At 36.5% G+C, this 20,131-nt stretch overlaps 3 protein-coding genes across 3 annotated transcripts; 2 read left to right on the top strand and 1 right to left on the bottom strand.

Annotated features, from left to right (window-relative positions):
* The first annotated feature begins 2,606 nt into the window (after positions 1-2,606).
* LOC104239055 (condensin-2 complex subunit H2-like) lies at positions 2,607-8,435 on the top strand. The gene is made up of 11 exons (XM_009793586.2): positions 2,607-3,012; positions 3,153-3,252; positions 4,415-4,509; positions 4,599-4,738; positions 4,811-5,273; positions 5,359-5,531; positions 5,610-5,783; positions 5,886-5,975; positions 7,474-7,575; positions 7,652-7,810; positions 7,956-8,435. Exons 1-11 carry the CDS (start codon positions 2,835-2,837, stop codon positions 8,307-8,309), a joined length of 2,028 nt encoding a protein of 675 aa, XP_009791888.1. The 5' UTR covers positions 2,607-2,834; the 3' UTR covers positions 8,310-8,435.
* A 4,852-nt stretch (positions 8,436-13,287) lies between these two features.
* Positions 13,288-14,720, bottom strand: LOC104239056 (RING-H2 finger protein ATL2-like). Its single transcript, XM_009793587.2, has one exon. It carries the CDS (start codon positions 14,565-14,567, stop codon positions 13,659-13,661), a length of 909 nt encoding a protein of 302 aa, XP_009791889.1. The 5' UTR covers positions 14,568-14,720; the 3' UTR covers positions 13,288-13,658.
* Positions 14,721-17,807: 3,087 nt separating this feature from the next.
* LOC138869379 (uncharacterized) lies at positions 17,808-19,356 on the top strand. Its single transcript, XM_070146995.1, has 3 exons — positions 17,808-18,431; positions 18,505-18,774; positions 18,904-19,356. The coding sequence occupies exons 1-3, from the start codon at positions 17,808-17,810 to the stop codon at positions 19,354-19,356; spliced, it is 1,347 nt and encodes a 448-aa protein (XP_070003096.1).
* The last annotated feature ends 775 nt before the right edge of the window (positions 19,357-20,131 follow it).

Here is a 20,131-nt window from a genome sequence, read left to right on the forward strand (position 1 = left end):
CGATCCGATCCGATATTAATTCGGATCGGATTCGAATTGTGTTTTGTAGAATCTGAAATCCGAAATTTCAATTCAAAAATGTGCTAAATCTGATCCGATTCGATCTATGCACAACTCTAAGTTAAAAACACTGAAGTTCAATCTTGTTAGTAATTTTTCCCGAATTTTGAGCTGTCACACGAACGCCAACAAATTTTCTTGAAGTTGACACTGGCACGCTTAAGGAAAATTTCCTGAACTTCAAAGAAAATTGATTGTGTTCGAGGAAAATCTATTGAATTTGAAGAAAATTGCTTGAAATTCAAACTGCGACAGTTTGAACTTTAAGAAAATTGTGTGCATACATATTGGTAGTCGCTACAAGAAGAAATATTCCATAGTCCTGTCTAGGGGTGACAATCGAACGGGGTTGGATTGGATATGGACAGGTTGAAAATGGGTAATATAAAAACGAATAAAATATCAAACCCGCGCATATTTAATACGGATCCATATTATCCACAGCTTCTTGAATATGATCACTTTTAGGAGAATTTCTAGTTTCCCAAATTTGAGGAACCCTGAATTTGAGTCTTTGCAAATGTAAAAGTTAAGCTCATTGGTTATCTATTATGTACTTATTTTTTAAGTGGATAATATGAATCTTATACATATTTGACCCTTTTAAAAAGTTAATTATCCAACTCATTTTTAGTGGATAATTATTTTTAAATCCGTTTTGACACCACTAGTCCTGTCTATGCATCTACTATCTTTCTTGTTTGTGCAAAGAATAAAGGGGGAAGTATACAAATAGTCATTTTTAGGACTGCTATTTAGGATTTAACCAGTATTTATTTTGTCCTGAAAATTTGAACTAAAATCTTAACTTCAGAACTTTGTGTCCTGAAAAATTAAATTGAAAAGCTGAAATTCAGAACACACTGGCTAATTTCTAAATGACAGCCCTCTAGAATAGCTAGCGTGTGAAATTCAGAAATAGCCAGATTTACAAGTGGTCATTCCAAAATAGCTACAGTTTCAAAAGTAATCGAATTTTAGCCACTTTTCATCTAAAGATAAATCTGAACGAAAATATTGTTCAAAATCCAGAAAATACTCCAGCATAATATATTGGAGTTCTAGCATAAGTATACTGGAACTCCAGCATATTAAAATGGAGTTACAACATAAGTATATTGGAACTCCAACATAATATACTGGAGTTCCAGTATAATATACCGATCAAGTATAATATGCTGGAAGTTCATACACAGGTATTCCAATCTCTAGTATATTATGCTGAAACTTCCCATGTGTTGGAGTTCCAGCATAATATGCTGGAAGTTCATATACATGTGCACCGATCTCCAGCATATTATGCTGGACCGATCCCTATTGCAGCAAAATAGTGGCTATTTTTCAATGACTTTGCAAACACTAACTATTTTTGAATGACCAGTCCGAAAACTGGCTTGCCCATGCTATTTTAACATAGCTAACTGGTAGGGGTATACATATGCCGGGTTGATTCGGATTTTACAATCACCAAACCAAACCAATTGTGTCGGGTTATTAAATCTAAAGATCAAACCAGACCAATAAAACTCGAGTTTTTCACTCTCGGTTTTTCTCGGGTTTTCTCGGATTCTCGGGTTATTCGAGTTTTTTTCGGTAAATCTTTGTAGAACAAAATATATAAATGTGCTCAAAATATTTCTTTAGTCCTAGTAAGATACAACTATATAAAGTATTTTCCAAGAAAATAATACAAAATATGAGATATGTCATGTCATTATCCTAAAATATTCAACAATAAAGACAATAAAATTATGTAATATAAATATTGCTAATTAAAAAGCCATAATAAAAATAAACATAATCTAAAAGTGCTAAATCATACTAAAATAAGTAGACTAATAAGGGAGTATTAATTACATGACTAAACGCTAAAGAAAAAATAAAAATATGTTATATATTTTTATCTAAATTATTGCAAAACAAAAAATAGATATTCAATACATTCCCGTTCGTAGTATTGAATTGAATGTTTTTTGTTAGTATTAGTATTGATTTGAGTTTGGTTTGAGCTTTTGTTAGCACTATTTAATTTGGGAACTAATGTTTATGGCTATAAAACTTAGTAAATTAAATAAGAACATTCAAAAGTTCTAAGTCCAACCCTGAAATAGTACCTCAAAAGATAAAATTATGAAATATTTTAAGAAATATTTATAAATTACATCACAATAAGTATATTTATATATTAAATATATCTAAAAATTTTATATATGTAATGTCGGGCTGGTTTAGTTTCGGTTTGACTTTCTTTAGTTAAAACCAAACCAAACCAATTATGATCGGATTTTTTTTTCCAATACCAAACCAAATCAAACCAAACCATAGTCGGATTTTTTTCTCGATTTTGACTCGGATTATCGGGTTGGTGCGATTTGTCGGTTTTCATGGTACACCCTTACTGGTATCATTTCTACATATAACCCAAACTATTTGGGCTTTAGTGAACTGGAGTAAACGAAAATGGACTTTAGTAGGCCCATGGCCCATTTTGGTTAAACTCCATATTCACATCTTGGAGCGGGAAAAAATAAACCCAAAAAATTTGAACCTCCTCTTCTCTTACTCTCACTCACACTGAACTCTCAATTTCCGGTGGCTCTCCGGCGATTCCTCTATTACTCTCTTTCAAAAGCTTCAATTTGGTCACCGTAATTGCTAGATCTGAATTCACCTCCTTGTTGAAAATAGGTTATTCTTTTTTTGCATTTGGGTGCTCCAAATATAAGAATTTAGGGTTTCCTAATGAATCTTTTTGCTGTTGGATTTCTCATAAGATGAGAAAAGAGCAAGAAGAACCGAGCAGCAGCGGGTTTCATAATTTACAGCCACATCGAGACCTCGAATCGAATTGGGGGGTTGACGTGGCCAAAAATTTAGAAGACTATTTGCTTAAAATCTGTTCTGGTGAAATTGCTGATGATGCTCATTGCCTTTCTGTCAATTTTGCTGAAGGTTGGTACTTTTTATTTTCAGCGTAATAATATTTCCTATTTCATGTGGTTCCTAAATATGTAATTTTTATTTCAAGAAAATGAAGAAATTTGCAATGTTGTAGTATTAATGTTTCTGTTTTAATTGTTTGGGACGCGTAGCTGCATTGCTTCTTCAGGGATCAGTTCAGGTTTACAGCAGGAAGGTTGAATACCTATATTCATTGGTATTACATGCCTTGGAGTTCATTACACAGAAAAGGTTCTCTCTTTCTTTTGATTATTTTAAGTAAAACTGGTTTTTTTTGTTGGGTGGTAAACAGTTTTAAAATTTAATTCCGTGGCTCTTTTTGTCTTCCTTTACCATGTAAAAGATCAGTCGCGCACTGCATTTTTTTATATGGGGTTAGTTAGCTCTGCTTGAGCTTCATTATGGGATTAGCTGCTGTGACTGTTAGGTCCTTCAACAGTTAGTAACACATTAGGAGTGTTATGATAGCTGTTAAACAATCTGATCATGAACTTGAATTTATTGAAACTACTACTAGAGCTTCCTTGAATTTCATAGTATTCATGAGTAGAACCTTTTCCTACACTGGTTAGTTGAATTTAAGTTCCAACCCGTAGATAATCAATTGGGAGAGTTGTATTGATATGATCGGTGGTCAGTGGTCACAATGAGATGTGCACATTACAGCATCTTGATGACATTCCTCATACTTTTGGTCTGAAATTTAGGTTGTTTCTCTAGGTTATTGATGTTTACCTATATTTTTAATAGTGGGTATGTCCACTGAGGAATTAAGAAACAAGTTATATTGAAGTCTTACACGAAAACTTGTGCGAGGCGATCTGAACTAACTGGAGTTAGGAGGAGCAATGGTGTTTCAGAGACAAGTGTCAAGTGTTATGGCACTTTATAAGTGTCTCTCTCGAAAAAGTAAGAATTGAAGCTCTTGCAAGATCTGATTACAGCAAATGCTTTTCACAAGGATACCATTCTCATTACTCTTCCATCCCCATCTATGTATCATCTTTTTCCTTTTTGAGACATCTGAAAAGGATTGTCAGGGTTTTACTAATAATTGTTTCTACACAAGTTTCACAAATTTTAAGAATTCAATTACTCCAAGTTAAACTTTGATGTTATTAGATACCACTGCCACCTATATGATACATAACCAAAATTAATATTTTACACTACATGCCAAACACAGTTGTGCCATATAAAAATGTGACGAAGGTATTAATTTGGTTCCAATCTTGAGGGCAGGCTGCTGGAAAATAATTCATCTAACTGGTTGTTGATACATTATGTATTTAACTGCGAAGAAAAAAGGATTGCAGTACAGCTCATAATACTTATCCAGTGCTTATATACTAAAAACTGAAAACCAGTAATGTCATATTGTCCATAAAATCAGCGAGCAGGACCACCCAGAAAGTGCATCATCACAGGCAGAGGAAAATGCTAATGATGAAGAGAATGATCCATTCTGGGTCTCAGAAGAAATCCCTGGTAGTTCTTTATTTCTCTGCTGTTTGGTTGAATAACTACAATTCAAAATCACCATCTTCACCATCATCTTTATAAATTTTGTTTCGCAGTGGAAGCAAAGAACATGCTCGATAGTGCCCATAGGGATTCTTCACTGACCCAGTTAGTGAAAGCCCCTGCAAATCTGGTTGTCCGTGAAGGTGATTGTCTGGACTCTACTGGAGATTCAGGAGAACTAGAGTCTTACTTGGTATGGTACTGTTTCTGTCTGCAGTATAAGTAAAGTTGCTGTTATATTAAGTAGTTATATTATTACTTGCAGCTAGCCACTTGTGATCTTTACCAAGATTTTATTCTGTTGGACTCCTGTGATGCTGTAGCAGTAGATTTTTTGAACAACGATGATATTGCGGGGAAGGGGCTAAACAATAGCTGCAGGGGTGGCTCTGTAGGTTCCAAACATCGAAAGAGCTTTCTCTCTCCCACTAGAGTTACTGAGGGCACCGCCAACAAGTTTTCAGCTCAAAAGAGCCACGATGCTAATTTTTGTATGTCACCAAGGGTTGAGCCTGAGTTTGGTCCTGCAAGTTATAATGGTGATCGTGACATGCCTGATAATTACGAAAATGGTAATTGTGATATGCCTGATAATTACGAGGATGGACATGGAGGTGACGATGGATACCCAGAACCTAGAGGTTCAGATAACTCTGACGATGAAGACTCATGGAAACCCTTGAATCCCCATGAACCTGGCAATTTGAAAGTAAAACCTTACAGAAAAGGTTGCAAAGCTTCCTTTCCTATTATGTGCTTCTCTTTAACTGTTAATTTTGTGATCTAATATATAGATTTCATGCATTCAAGCAGTTAATTTTAATAAAAGGCAGGGTGTGGATTCCAGAAAACGTGCATCTTTGGCTACAGAGTTTACACTTGCAAGATTACATGGTACCATCAGTTCAGATCTAAATGATATATGGGAGAAAAATTATTGTGCCATGAAAAAGCAGGGAGACTCACAATCTCCTCCTTATGAGAAGGTTTTGTTTATTGATCTTGTATTTGTGTGTAATATTGCATGTCCAAATTGTTTCATTGTATTGAGTTTCTTTTTGCAGCTGCGAGAATCACTTATTAGGGGGGTGAACGAAGATTATGATGACCTGTTTAGTTCTAAGGAAAACAATGAAGAAAATGAATATGATAGTGGAGATCATGATTTTGGGCAACCTGATTATGACGTACCAGAATTGGCAGATGCGAATGAGGATGTAACTCAACACGGTGAAAAGGTTTGGTAAACTACATAGGCTGTTTTACAATTTTATAAATGTGTATTCAAGCTGGCTCAATCTGGCATGGACAAGTTATGCTCATATATTCTCATTCTGCAGCAAAAAGATTATGGTTCACCCTTTGACAGTGGTGCTCATGAATATCCCGATGCTCATGCAAACCTTGAAGATCTTTGTCGCTCCCACTTAGTAAGAATAAAAATGCTAATTTTTTAAAAATTTGTGATGCAGAAAATAATGTTGTTAAATTTATTTTTTTACGTTATTTTTGCTAGCTTGTAAACCCCCCCCCCCCCCCCAAACTGCAACTCGGCGCACTGCGTCACTTTAGGTCCAAGCATCTATGGGGTTTTCATCCTTATAAACTTACACTATCTTTTCAATCCAAAATGGGACAAGATGGCGATTCACTAACATGGCGTCTAAACGTCTTATCATGGTGTTGTTAAAGGCATTGTTTAATCCTTGAATCCAGCATTGTAACTGGGGTGCTTCGTCTCGCTTATGTGGTACTTTAATGCAACTATGCTAGCACCAAAGACATTAAGCCGTCTGCCTTTGTCCAAGAACTTCATCTTGAGAAGGGTACCACTAGACAAGGAAATATAGCTGGCAAAGCATATGTTAATTGTTAAAAGAAATCTTATGGATGAACAAGTTAGTTATGAAGATCATGAAATTAGACCTTTAATATAAGAAAGGTGGTTACTCACTCTGTCCCAATTTATGTGGCATCATTTGACCGGGCACGGAAACTAAGAAATAAAGAAATAAAGAAAGACTGGAAATTTGTGGTCCAAACCAAGTTTTAGGCATTTGTGTGGCTATAAATCATCTCAATTCACGGTCAAAAGGGAATTCTAAATTCAAATTATTTCTAAATATAGAAAGTCGATATCCTTTTTGGGACAGATTAAAAAGGAAAGTGTGCCACATAAATTGGGACAAAAGGAGTACTAAACATGCATCTAAATAAGAAACTTTAAGGGGTTTTGAATTTGATTTGTATGGTTTTTAGTTTGCATAATTCACTTAATGGCAAGTTCTTTCAATTCATTGTCCATATAATTGCGTTTGCATTTTACATCTTGTTTTCCTGTATTACATATATATATTTGCTTCGTCTGATTTATCTGTTGTGATGGTATTTGATTCGAAACAGAAATTTATAAAGGAAAGCTCATAAGTTAAAAATATAACAAACCAAAAATATCTCTAGTGGTTTTCAACATGTCATGTCACCCCATTAGAGATTTGTTTTTGGGAAATAAAAGAAACCATTAGAGCATTTCATTAAGCGCAAATGCAAAGGTTAAAGAGCTCTCAAATATTGAAACGTGTCTAGTTTTAGAACATACTAAAGATGAAGTATCAATGGAGGCATATGTTTTGTGTTTGCTCGTTCTTTAGGAAAGCATGCGCTCTAAATTCACACTTAAAGTTCTATAAACTAACAATGAAGTATCAATGGAGGGAGTATCTTTTTCGTTTGCTCCTTTATTACTAAAATATTTGCTCTGAAATTGCACTTAAATTTCCTTTAGGCCTTGACACATTTTCGTGCTTTTCTCCTTTGACCACAATGGCTTATTAGTTTCCCAAAAATTCATAAAAATGTTATTTGCTACTTATTTGGATCTTTTTTTGGTCTTGACTGATCATCTTTGTAACCTAATGTTTTGTCTAGGATGCTCTTCTAGATAACCTTGCTGAAACTGAAAAGCAGAGTGAACTGGCTGCTCGAGTTTCAACATGGAGCAGGAGAATTGAGCAGAACTTGGAGGAACAAGTATGTAGTCCAACAGTACCCATTCTTATGTTCTCTGTTGAGTTAAGGCTCTTAATGCTCCAGTGTTTGCATACAGGACTCACATCCACCCTTTGATATTGCTGAATATGGGGCTCGGGTTTTGCGCAAGTTATCGCTGGAAGGGAATAGTACAAACTCAATGTCCTTTTCTGATGTTGTCATGGGCCAAAAGAAGCATGAGGTTGCTCGAACATTTTCTGCACTTCTGCAATTGGTATAATCCCTTGTCGAGGAATTACAACTTTGAGTCAGCTTTAGCTTAAAATAGATAGAAGAACATAAAGTTCTCTTTTTCGCCAGTGGCTTCTATGGGCAGTATTATCCTTTTATGTTCTTGTTTATTGAATAAAATCTTGCAGGTAAATAATGGTGATGTTGATTTGGAAAAGGGTAGAACAAATGAGTTCACTTGTTACACAGCTGTGAATCCCTTCTATGTTCGACTCCTTAGGCGTGATAATAGGGCGAAGATGCAGCTTCAGTCTCCGAAAGAGAGAGCAAACTCTTCCATTTCCAATCGGAACATTAGAAAGCGAAAGAACAAAGGTAAAGAAAACCAAGCACCCTTTGGCTCATCGCCTTCAGCACCCAATTCATCTTGCAGATTTGCACTGAAGTTTGGAAAGGTTAGCGGAACTAGGTGCACGCCTGAGAGCAAAAAAAGAAGGAAGTCCAGAATAGTGGAACCAGTTGAATTGCATACTGCATTGTGATGTATATCCTCTACTGTCATGTATGCCAATCTTCTCTCTCTCACAAGATGTACTTGTAATGATAAATGATAACCAATTTTTTCCCCAGAAAACTAATAACCAATTGGCTGCTGAAATTTTGTACTATTTCTTCTTAACTTAATTAGGCTCAGTGTTGTGCTTAGCAAGGACGACTGTAACCGTTTTTTAGGTGTTGCAGAGCTAACTTTAAGTTGATCATTTCCATGGAGAAACGAGTGTAATATGTCAAGAGTTTCCAGTTATGTACCTAGTGTGTGTATGTAGGCTAAATAGATTAAACCAACAAACGAATGGTAACCATTGTTTCTACAGAAGCTCAAGTTTAACTTTCTCAAGACTTACGTTCCAGAAATGGTTACAATTGTTGCAATGGTAACCATTGGTTTTTTTCCCCGTCTGGGATATGTGAACTACAGCTGATACAATGAGTGAGAGAGAGTGTGTGTGTGTATCTGTGTGTGTGATCCAGGTGGTTTATTCAGCCAACGAAGAGTCACTCTTATACTAGTGTCACAGTATTTATGTTTTCTTGATCTTGACATGGATGTATTGAGTACTATTTATTTCCTCCGTGCAAGTTGAACATCTACCTTTCTGTTTGAGTCGTCTCAAAATCATGTTCACTTCAAGAAAATGTTGAAGCCACCTCTGACATTATCAATACAATTGTCTGTCCCTGCCCGTCGGGTATTGTTAGCACCTCCGCCGTTCTTGTAACCGTCACCTGTAATCCGTGCAGGTGTGTCTGCAACTCTTGAGTGACTAATCCTTTTTAATATTTTCTTTCCACTTCCTTTACAAGCGTCAAAATTTACTTGCTATTCACATTTTTCAACTTGATCGAGCTATTAAAAGAAAGAATGTAAGCGTGAAATGTCAAAAAAATTCATTTAACTAATTAAGTTTTTTAAGTAATATTAACATTTCAGAACTATGGAAATGTCAAAACTACTCTTTCTATCTCAAAGGAATGACAGGGTTTTGAGTAGAAGGGTGGAAGTATTTAACTCGAAAAATAACATTGTATAGCCGAGGTAAAAAATAATAGTCGAAAATATATATAAAATTTGTATATTTTTTGTATATATACATTCTGTATGTTATATACAAAAATTATACAAGTTTTATACACTTTTCGGCTACCAAATGTAAATGGTTTTTGGCGCGGCTAAAAGTGATAATACCCTATTTAATTTGTGTGAACTTGGACATCTTTACTAGTATATTTTATAGCTTAAGTAGAAGAAAATATTAAAATACATATTCAAAAGATAGTTTGTAATTTGACAGATTGAATTACAAAAATTCTGAGCATTATATAGTAGGGAAAACATTTTGGAATTAATAGTGTCAATATTATGGAGTATCTTGTATTAGAAAAACTAGCATATAAATTGAAACAAATGAAATATTATGTTTCAATTTATAAGCCGCGATTTTCTACAATCAAGAAAGAATTAAAAAAATCTTCAAATGATAAAATATTTGGCTCACCAAATTATAATGGGCAAAATATCTTAAACCACCCCTAAACTTGGCTTAGATTATTAGTATCCTCCCCGAACTATGTATGGTCTTAATTACCCCCCTCAACTTGGCCTTTTGAGAGCCATTACCCCCTAGACGCTGATGTGGCAAAAAGTGTGGGTGCACTCGCCTGCCACATGGATTTTTTTGTATATGTGACATTTTTTTGAAAATATATTTTTACCTTTTTAAGAATATTACTTTTTTAAATAATTTTTTTCGAATACAATTTATAATAAAATTTGGATAGAACTACATTATTTAGGTTAAATATTTTTATTTGGCCAAAAATAATAAAGTTTTAGTTAATCTTTTTTTGAATTTGACCTGAAAATAAAGATTTATACAATTGAAATAAATAGTCAAGGCATCTAAAAAGTTAAAAAAAATACATAGTTTGAAATTAATTATTTTGGCAATAATTTTTTATATAGCTCTAAATTATGGTGCTCTAAAAATATATTTTTTACAAATTTTACCTAAAAAAGTAAAAATACACAGTTGAAATAAATAGTCATTGCATCAAAAGAATAAATAAAAAGAGTGTACAATTGCAAGAAATAAAACGAATCATTTTCATTATACTGCAATTTCAAACTATGTATTTTTTGTAACTTTTTAGATGACTTGACTATTTATTTCAATTGTATAAATCTTTATTTTCAGGTCAAATTCAAAAAACGATTAACTAAAACTTTATTATTTTTGGCCAAATAAAAATATTTAGCCTAAATAATGTAGTTCTATCCAAATTTTATTATAAATTGTATTCGGAAAAAATTATCTAAAAAAGTAATATTCTTAATAAGGTAAAAATATATTTTATTTTTCAAAAAAATGCCAGATATACAGAAAAATCTACGTGGCAGGTGAGTGCACCCACACTTTTTACCACATCAGCGTCTTGGAGGTAATGACTCTCAAAAGGTCAAGTTGATGGGGGTAATTAAAACCGAGCATAGATTGGGGAGGATACTAATTATCTGAGCCAAGTTTAGGGGTGATTTAAGGTATTTTGCCAATTATAATGTTATTTGAACTAATAGTCCGTTTGGCCAAGCTGCAAAAATCAGCTTATTTTGAAAAGTGTTTTTTTTTTCAAAAGTGTTTTTCTCAAAAGTATTTTTGGTGAGAAGCAGTTTGTGTTTGGCTAATTAGTTTGAAAATCACTTCTGAGCAGCGATTAGTGTTTGGCCAATCTTTTTTCTAAGTGTATTTTTCTCAAAAGTGTTTTTGGAGAGAAACTACTTTTTTCTGCTTCTTGTTAAAAGCACTTTTTAAGTTTGGCCAAACATCTCAATTTTTGGCCAAAAATACTTTTGGCAAAAAAAAAAACACTTTTGACCAAAAAGAAGCTTGGCCGCTAAGACTGGTAAAATTTCGAACTTAAACAAATAAAAGTTAATTAATCTTGAATCCACGGCGTGTGTATATTTGAATGCATTTAGCGTGGGTGTATTAAGTGTGAATTCATTAATAAATTCTACAACCCAATAATGGTGGAGTGGTTGGTGTCACGTTAGTAACGTGAGCAACATGTCGCGATATTCAAACGCAACTGTTAGATGTATAATAATTGACTTCCACATTTCTGATTGGTTCCTTGCTTTGACTATTCAGATTTTAGCAGCTATACTTTCTGAACATATCATCTTCTTGGATCGTGTTTACTAAATAAATCGCAAAATTACTTCTAATATTTTGAGTAAAAAGAAATATCAATAATTTTCTTTTGTAAGTGAGGCCCAAAAGATGAAATTAATCACGTATACTGGTTATGCTTCAGTACAATTAATGTAACTTTTAAAATATGTAAAATCACTTGTGGCTGTAGTCGGATATATAGTATATATTAGTTCTAAGTCTTGAGTTTCAAGTTACTGATTCAAGTTGCCTTTAGAGGATGTTGCCTATCAATAAGCCGGCTTATATAGAGGCGCACTTAGAATATTGGGAGTTGAACACATTCGTTTTCTGGCTTGTAAAAATTTGTAAACACGTCAGGTTTCCTCCACATGCATACGAAAAAAAAGTCGGCCATATTCGCTAATCAACTCAGCTTTACGCTCCCCCACTATATAGGTGCAGACTCTTGGCACAATATTATTTGCCTAACAGCTGCCAAAAGCGAAAGCTTCACTGTTAACGGGCTTATTGTCTTCTTTCTAATCCTAAAATGGGGGAAAGTAAGAGAGACTCCTCGAGTGGTTTGAAGATTTAACTTTTGAATCCATATTTAAAAAAAAAAAAACTTTAAAATCCATTTAGTTTAAACTCAGAATATACCGCTGCTTATACTAAAAAAAAACAACGTAAAAGCTCCTAGAAAATAAAATATTGATAAAAGAAATAGAACATTCTTATTTGGTGCCCCAATGGTTAGGGGTGTGCATTCGATTTATCGATTCGATTTTGACCCTTATTGATAATTACTTATCGATTATCGATTTGTACATATGCTTATCGTTATCGTTTCAATAAGGTTTCGATTTTTTCGATTTCGATTTATCGATTTTTGGGGCTTATCGATTTGGTTATCGATTACACCAATAAGAAAATTTGCAGGATTCCATGGAAAGTATATCGCTATAAACATGCCTAATTAATATGGACAAAAAGAAGTTAAAATAAGACGAACACCATTTATAACATAAAAATTGTGTCAACAAGCATATGAAACGAAACTAAAGTAAGGGATCAAATGTATGCCACCAACACTCCAACAGTATATAAAAAAAAATACATCATCACAACTAATTGTATTTTCCATTAATTTGAAATTCATTCCTTTGAGCTTTAAATATGATCATTCCTTAAACGTGGTAGATGAAATAATAGGGTTAGAGACTTAGGGTAAAGGAAAGGAGATTATAGAATAAGAGTTACTTTTTTTTTTAAGTATATTTAACCGAAGAGGACAAAATCGAAATCGAAATCGATAACTCGATAAGGAAAATTTCGAAATCGAAATCGAAAAATCGATAAAATGATATCGATAAACCAACAGAAGGTATAACACGTTAATGCTTATCCCCCATATTAATGTCAGAAAGCTTAGCTAAAACAAATCAAAATGTATCTTAAATTAGATAATAGAAGATTTAAAGCAGGAAATATTGACGAGTAGAGAAATAATCAAAAGAAATCGACGAGTACTTAGCTAGTTAGTCTAAAATTTTAGTCCAAATGGAGTAAGTATTTCGCAACACATTAAATTAATAAAATCCAGTTTAAAGTGAAGCAAGTAATTTGCAATATAGTATACTAGTGAACTTTAATTGACACATAGTTTCTTTTTTAAAATCTTTTTCTCATAGTTAACTAATGTGTATTCTTATCTCAGTTTATTTTTTAATCATAATAAGTTTATATATATAATTTGATAGATAAACCGAACATCAATAGATATTTTCACCTTGAACAACTCCAATGAAGAAGGTAATTTGGAATGTAGCATAAAGTTTCAAATACTTTAGATAAGGAAAAAAAAAAATGAATTCAACGAATTTAGCAATAAACACATTTGTCATTTGACTCTTGCACGTCATACTTTACAAGTCGCGCATCTCTAACCCTACACATATATACAAGTCAAATAATTCCCCAATTTCAAGGCCCAAGTCCGCTATGACTGCGTAAAAAAGGGAATCCCTCCATTTTAGCACATGCCACGTCGACATCAGGTGCCACGTGTAATAGGACATTCATTTGAGTTTTCTGACAGTCCGTCATTCTTGTCTTCCTGTCTTTTTTCTCTGCCACGCCATCAGCGTGACATTTTTTAAATTCCTCAATTATCACCTACCTAGGTGTCTGTGCCCGAGGCTGCAACTGAGTTCCACCGCTTTCTAAATCCAACTCGGCGGCGCAACTCGTTCCGGCCCGAGGTGAATGGCTAGCTCCGGTGGGCGTTTTCCTGTTCATACTTAGTATTCTTTTCAAAGATAATAATCGAGCCGCCGGTGACCTCGATTGACTCGCCGGTGAACTCAGTCTGAGTCCCATTTCCAGCTCGTCTTCTAACTCGTTCCTTGGTACCTCAATTCTCACTCCCGTAAGATCCAATCCTTTTCTCCGACCACCTAACGACGTCGTATTAACACTACTATTCTCTCCCTCCTGGTGCTGACACGTGTTGCAGAAACCGGAACTCGAACCCGGTTCAGCTGCTTCATTCACCGTTACTGCTGCCTCAGCCCGGTTCTCACCCGGTTCGGTTACCGGTTCCACCGGAGACCGACAAAGAGGGCAAGTAGAATGAGAATGAAACCACATATCAATACACTCCAAATGAAAAGAGTGATTACACTTAGGCAAAACACGGCCATTTTCATTCTCCTCGAATTCCGATAAACAAACGGCACATTCCAGCGGTTCAGGGTGAGTCTTCGATGAATAAACAAAAGCCGGTAGCGAGTTAAGAACCGACGGTTCTAAACCCTGGTTCGCATCAGATAAACCAGAAGTAGGATTATCAACGTAGAACACTATATGGGTACGGCGATGGTGGATCCTACGGCGGCGGAGGATTTCACGGCGGCGCTGACGGAGAAGGTACCAACGAGCATAAAGATGAAGACCCACCATAAAAACAACAACGGCGAATAATATAACAATAGCGCTTAGCATTATCTTCCCGCTTAATGCATAGCCTTTGGATGATGAATTAATTAACGGATCGTGAAGCATACTTGGGCTATCGTTATCCATTATAGAAATTAAAATGTAGAAAAAGATAGCACACAGAAAAATAGGTGATGTGAATATGTATATATAAAGAGGAAGAAGGAACAAGGAAAGTTCTTGTTGGTTTCGGTGGAAAAGGAAGAGTTTAGGTAAGGTGGTTTTAGTAGTGACAGTTGCAGAATAATGTGATATTGGAAATCTATAACTATAATACGCCATTGTTGACGCGGGATTGCCTAAATGACTGAAATGCCCTTAGATCTTCCCGCGTGAACACAGTGGAATGTTTGTTAATTAGAAGTGAAATGAAATGGAAAAGGTTTGTTAGGTTCGTTGAATTATGAAAGTAGTTAAGTTTGCTGTTTAAAGTTGCTTTAGTGATCCGGTTACTTAATTCCATTAATGTATTTTCATTTATGACAAAGACATAACTACTCTCTCCGATTTACAATTATTTTCGTTCTATACTATTCTATCGTCGTTGGGATAAAACACGAGAAATGAATCTGATATGGTTTGAATATGTGAAGAGAGGAGGAGCACAAATTCCCCAGTAAGAGTGCGGAGGTTTGCAGTTATAGGTCTAAAGAGAGGTAGAGGTAGTCAAGGAAGAACTTAGGTGAGCAGATTAGACAAAACACGACACATCACCAAAAAATACCTTGGAGCTCGACGATTAGGATAGAAGATTAGTAGATAATCGATTGATATCTCGCTTTTCTATGGAAAAATATAGTTCTAGGTTATAGTATCTTATCTGCTCCATCTTCTATTTTTTTTTTTGCTCCATCTTCTATTTATCAGTATTATTATTAGTATTCTAGCATTATATCTTATTCGTCAATTTATTACTACTGTTGTTTAATTTCTTTTACTTTAATTTGGATCTCTGTACTGTTTTTGTTGGCAATACTTTTCTTTTTTTTTCCCTTCATTATTTGCATCACAACTTTTATATTCTTGTATTTTTAAAGTATGTTTAGAAAATTCTTGTTTTGAGCCAATGATTTATTGAAAATAATCTTTTTGCGTCACACAAAGTAGAGGTAAGGTCAACGTATATCCTGCCCTTCCCAAATTCCCCACATGAAATCACATTAGGTATGCTATTGTTGTTGATTCTATATTATTTCGTTTTTTAGAAGTTTTATACAACTTATAAAAAGCAATATTTACTGCAGCTATAATTATCAAAATTTTGGCTTTTAATATTATTTTTCTTCAGCATTTTTTAATGAGTGAATACCATAGTAAGTGATCCGTAATAGCATTGTTTATCTCGAAAATACGAGTAACAATTAAACTTGTTTATGATTTTAAAGATATGCGATTTAATTCAATATTAGTTAATAACCAAGAAAACAAACGTATAAATTAAAGACGTAAGCTAAATCAAACCAACGCTTAAGCCAATCTTGACCTCGAGCTGTGATGGCCTCGAGGTAGGTCCTCAAGAACAGTAAAGTAAAGACAGTAAAGTTAAGAGCCAATTCTGATGAGTAATAAACAAGAAAGCAAGAGAGTATATTCGTTTGCCAATGACTGATGATCGTTACAAATGATTGGGGTCCCCTTTATATAGTAGGGAAACCCTAAATAAGGTACATTTCTATTTACAGTAAGGAATCTTATTGGGACAGCTGTCTAACTACCTGGTACGGATTCGTACTAACTCGTACAAATCTATTCTGAAATTTACGCCATGATCTTGGGGATGTGGCGGGAATCTTGCTCTTTCTGTTACAAACCCATAACGACATCATCTCGGGATTGGTCATACTAGGCTTCGGTGCTCATCGCGTACTTCGATCTTCGAGCCTTATATTCTGCCTTCGAGCTCGAGCTCGATCTATATTGAACTTGTTCTCGATGCGACCCCTCGAGCCTACAAAATCGGGGACATACGATTTTGACCGAATACAGATAGTCCCCGCGTTTCTTAGAATAAAATGACAAGAAACGACTTGAGTCTCGATTTTACGGAGTCCTTGGTGGTGACATCATTCCCGTGACGTAGGCGCTCGAAATGACCGGAACGTCCCGTCAGTTCACTTCCCCAAAACATTAAATGCTTCTCCAGTGGTGGTCGACCACTAGCGCTGTTAAACTGTCGCTGCTTTCCTATAAATACAAGGTTTAATTTCGGAAAAACTTTACTTCGATCCTCTAACCTTCTCCAAACTTCTTACATATCTCCCTATCTTCATTTTTTTTCTCTCATCACCTGTTACTCCCGTTTAGTGTCAGAAATTACCAAACTCCGCCTATCTCTACCTCTTTTAACTTGAATAAATGGCAAAAACTTCAAAGACAGTTCCTCAAAAGGAGAAAGCTTCTTCCTCCTCTTCCCGGCCGACCAAACTTATGGTGCTGACCCTTCATGAGATTATTCTCGGCCCCTACATTATAAAGAAAGACTTGAATATTGAAAATCTCCCCGCAATCCCTGGCTGATACGAGCATGTATCCCGATATATTAGTTCGATAACGAAGAAGCATCTCAAGGCCGTGAAGAAAGACTGTGGCTGGGGGGACGAGGTTGTGGTACAGATCCCCGACCCCGAGGAGAGCATTACCACTAATGTGGAGGGGTTCCTAAGTGTTAACACTTACCCCTTTACACTGGTCCCCTTAATCCAGTCGTGATCGACTTCTGCAAAAGATATCAAGTCACCCTCGTCCAGATCCACCCCTTCTTCTGGCGCATAATGATTATGCTTCGCTACTTCTCTAGCAAGGCCGAAGGACTATAGTTCACCCTCAATCACCTCATCCGACTGTATTGGCCTCAACTTTACATAGGGTTCATCAAGCTCCAACGTCGATCGAGAAAAGCCTTCTTTGCTAGCAATGAAGAGGATAAGGACCGAGGATGGATGAGCCGGTTTGTTTGAGTGAGGACCTCGGACGTCATCCCTGAGGGAAAAATGGCGTTCCTAGAGAAATGGAACCCCAATCGTAAGTGAAGTCCTTTCCCCAATATCTTCTTATATTCTATTTTTGCATTTCGTAATGCCTTTACCTTTTTTGCAGTTGTTGTTTGGATTCCCCATGCGATCCTCGACCTCGAAGACTGGGTCCGTAAATTAGCTGCGGCCTCCTCGTATGACAAGCACAAATGGCATGACTTGTCGAGGGGCATATGGGAGGCCAAGCACCACGGTTAGTTCTTCTCCCAGGTCTTTGATGCTTTCCCTTTTATTGGAGATGTTATCTCACTTATGCCTATGTTTAATTTATGAAGGAATTAGAGATGTCTCCGAAATGAGGCCAGCCCCGTCCGGGGAAGAGACCGAGTCCCCGGTTCCAAAATTGGGGAAAGATAACAAGAGGAAAAGGGCTTCGAAACCTGATGACCCTCAAGATAAGAGAGACCCTGCTCGAAGGCAGAGAAGGAAACTTATTCAAGTGGACATGGACTCAATCCACCAACTGAATGACGGAGAAGAGGACAAGGGCGAAGAGTCGGCGCTGGTGACCCGAGCCAGAAAGCCAGTTGAAGTCGTCATGCCTTCCAAATCGGAGACCCTGTCTCATTGTGAGGAGGCTCCGAAGAAAAGCATAGGCAAAGACCCCGAATCACCTGAGTTCGAGATCGTTCCCCTGCCTCCAACAAGCACACCGAAGGGGAGAAGTACCGAGATACCTAGATTTAAACATAGTGCCCTGAGCGATATACTCAGGGCCTTGACAATAGGTCATTATCCTCCTCTACCAACTTATTCTGAGGAGGCAATAAGGGAAGCTCAAGATCTGCAAATGCCTGACCCGAGTCGAGTTCCCGGTGAAGAGGATCCTTTCAAGGATTACTTTACTAGGGTCGATGAGGCTGCCGACCTCAACGATGCATCTATCCTCTTCGAAAAGGCTCACCATTTTTTTTCTCGGGTAAGGATTTTCTCTTATTGTTGCAATTCTTTCTTTTTCTTTTACACTAACTGATATCTCTTTTTCTGTGTAGGCCATTACCAGGTTTAAGGCCGAGCTCAAGAAGTCCTCGGATAAAGGGAAGGCCCTGAGGCTCCTTTGCAGCCAAAAGGAGGAGGAGCTCAAGGACCTCCGGGCAGACTTGGCCAAAGCTCGTCAAAATGAGGTCGGGTTAGACAAGCAAGTAACCATCATTTTGCAAGGATATGGTCTACTTGACCTGACTGTGGAGGCTAACACTTTAGTGTCTCAGTTGCAACAAAAATTGGATATGATCGGACAAATTCAAGGGGAGGTCGATCAAGTTAAGGCCGACTGCAACTAATGGAAGGAAAATATGGATCGGCTTAGTGCTGAGAAAGAGGCTGCTCTAGCCAATCTGGCCTCGGATGAGACCCAGCTCTAGGGAGTAAAAGTGAAAAATCTGGCCCAGGCCAAGAAGATCGATGAGCTCGAGGCCAAACTTGCTGCAATTGGGGCTGAGGTTGCTGAAACGAGGTTCGAGATCGAGAAGGTGAAGGCCACGACTGATAAAACTGTTGCTGTGTACCTAAAGGATGCCGATGCTGCTCAAATGGAACTAAGGGAAGCCTCCAACAAGGAGAAACGGATCAGTGATTTGGCCAAGTGCCAATCCCGGAGGGAGACCCTCGAAGAGATCCATGCTCGAGGTTTTGACCTTACCGAGGAGATAGCCCAAGCAAAACCACTCGAAGCTGACGCCAAGTTCCTCGTCTCCTCCTTCTCCTCCGATGATGATGCCGAAGGCAGCCAAAGTGGGTTCAATAATGAAGCTGGGCCCGAAGAGGAAGCTGCTCCCGAGGGAGAGACCAGCCCAGGGTATAAATATGATTTACCTTTCTTCTTGTATTGTTGTTCTTTGTAAGACCTTTCATCGGTCCATTGTATATATCTTTTTCCAAATATATAAAAGAAGAATTTCGTTGAATGTTTTCTCAATGTTTCCTGCCTTGTAAAATTCTTACAATGACTTTATCCTTCTTAACTGTGTGTTTGAGATTTTATCTCAGATGTTTTCTTTGAAATTGCCATGGCCAAGTTAGAATAAGTTTGAACTTTTAGGCATACAACTTTACGGGCTCGTGCTGGATAATGGTGAGTCCCCGAGCCATGATCAAGCCATTATTTGTTTAGGCTCGGGATAATCGAACCATTGGGTTCGAATTGAGTGAGAGCGAAGTCTCGAACCCTATTTGTATCGACCTTTAGGCTTACTAAATCGGCCTCTAGGCTCTTTTATATTGGCCCTTTAGGTTCTTTTAGGTCGGCCCTAAGGCTCTTTAAGTTGGGCCAATTCGGCCTCTAAAACGGCTATAATGTTTCCCTCTTTTCGACTCAAAGACTTAGTGAAATTGCTTTATGCCTTGGCATGTGTTTTTTGTACTCGTTGGTTTTTTTGAGGGTTCAATCGATCAGAACCCAATTTTTTCTTAACACTTTTGTGTTAAGATAATTTAATACCTCTTGAGGCTTTTTCGAAGGCTGATATTATCGAAGCCTATAAATTATTCAAGGGCTGATTTTATCGAAATCCTTTTTTATTTGCTTTGCCGAGGGTAGCCTTATTTAACCGATTTTTCAAAGTATTTGAAGGCCTTTAACTTATGGCGGAATTCGGACGTCTTCGAGCCACATTATTT

Source organism: Nicotiana sylvestris, chromosome 1 (genome assembly GCF_000393655.2).
Source record: "Nicotiana sylvestris chromosome 1, ASM39365v2, whole genome shotgun sequence".
In the NCBI taxonomy this organism is placed as follows: Eukaryota; Viridiplantae; Streptophyta; class Magnoliopsida; order Solanales; family Solanaceae; genus Nicotiana; species Nicotiana sylvestris.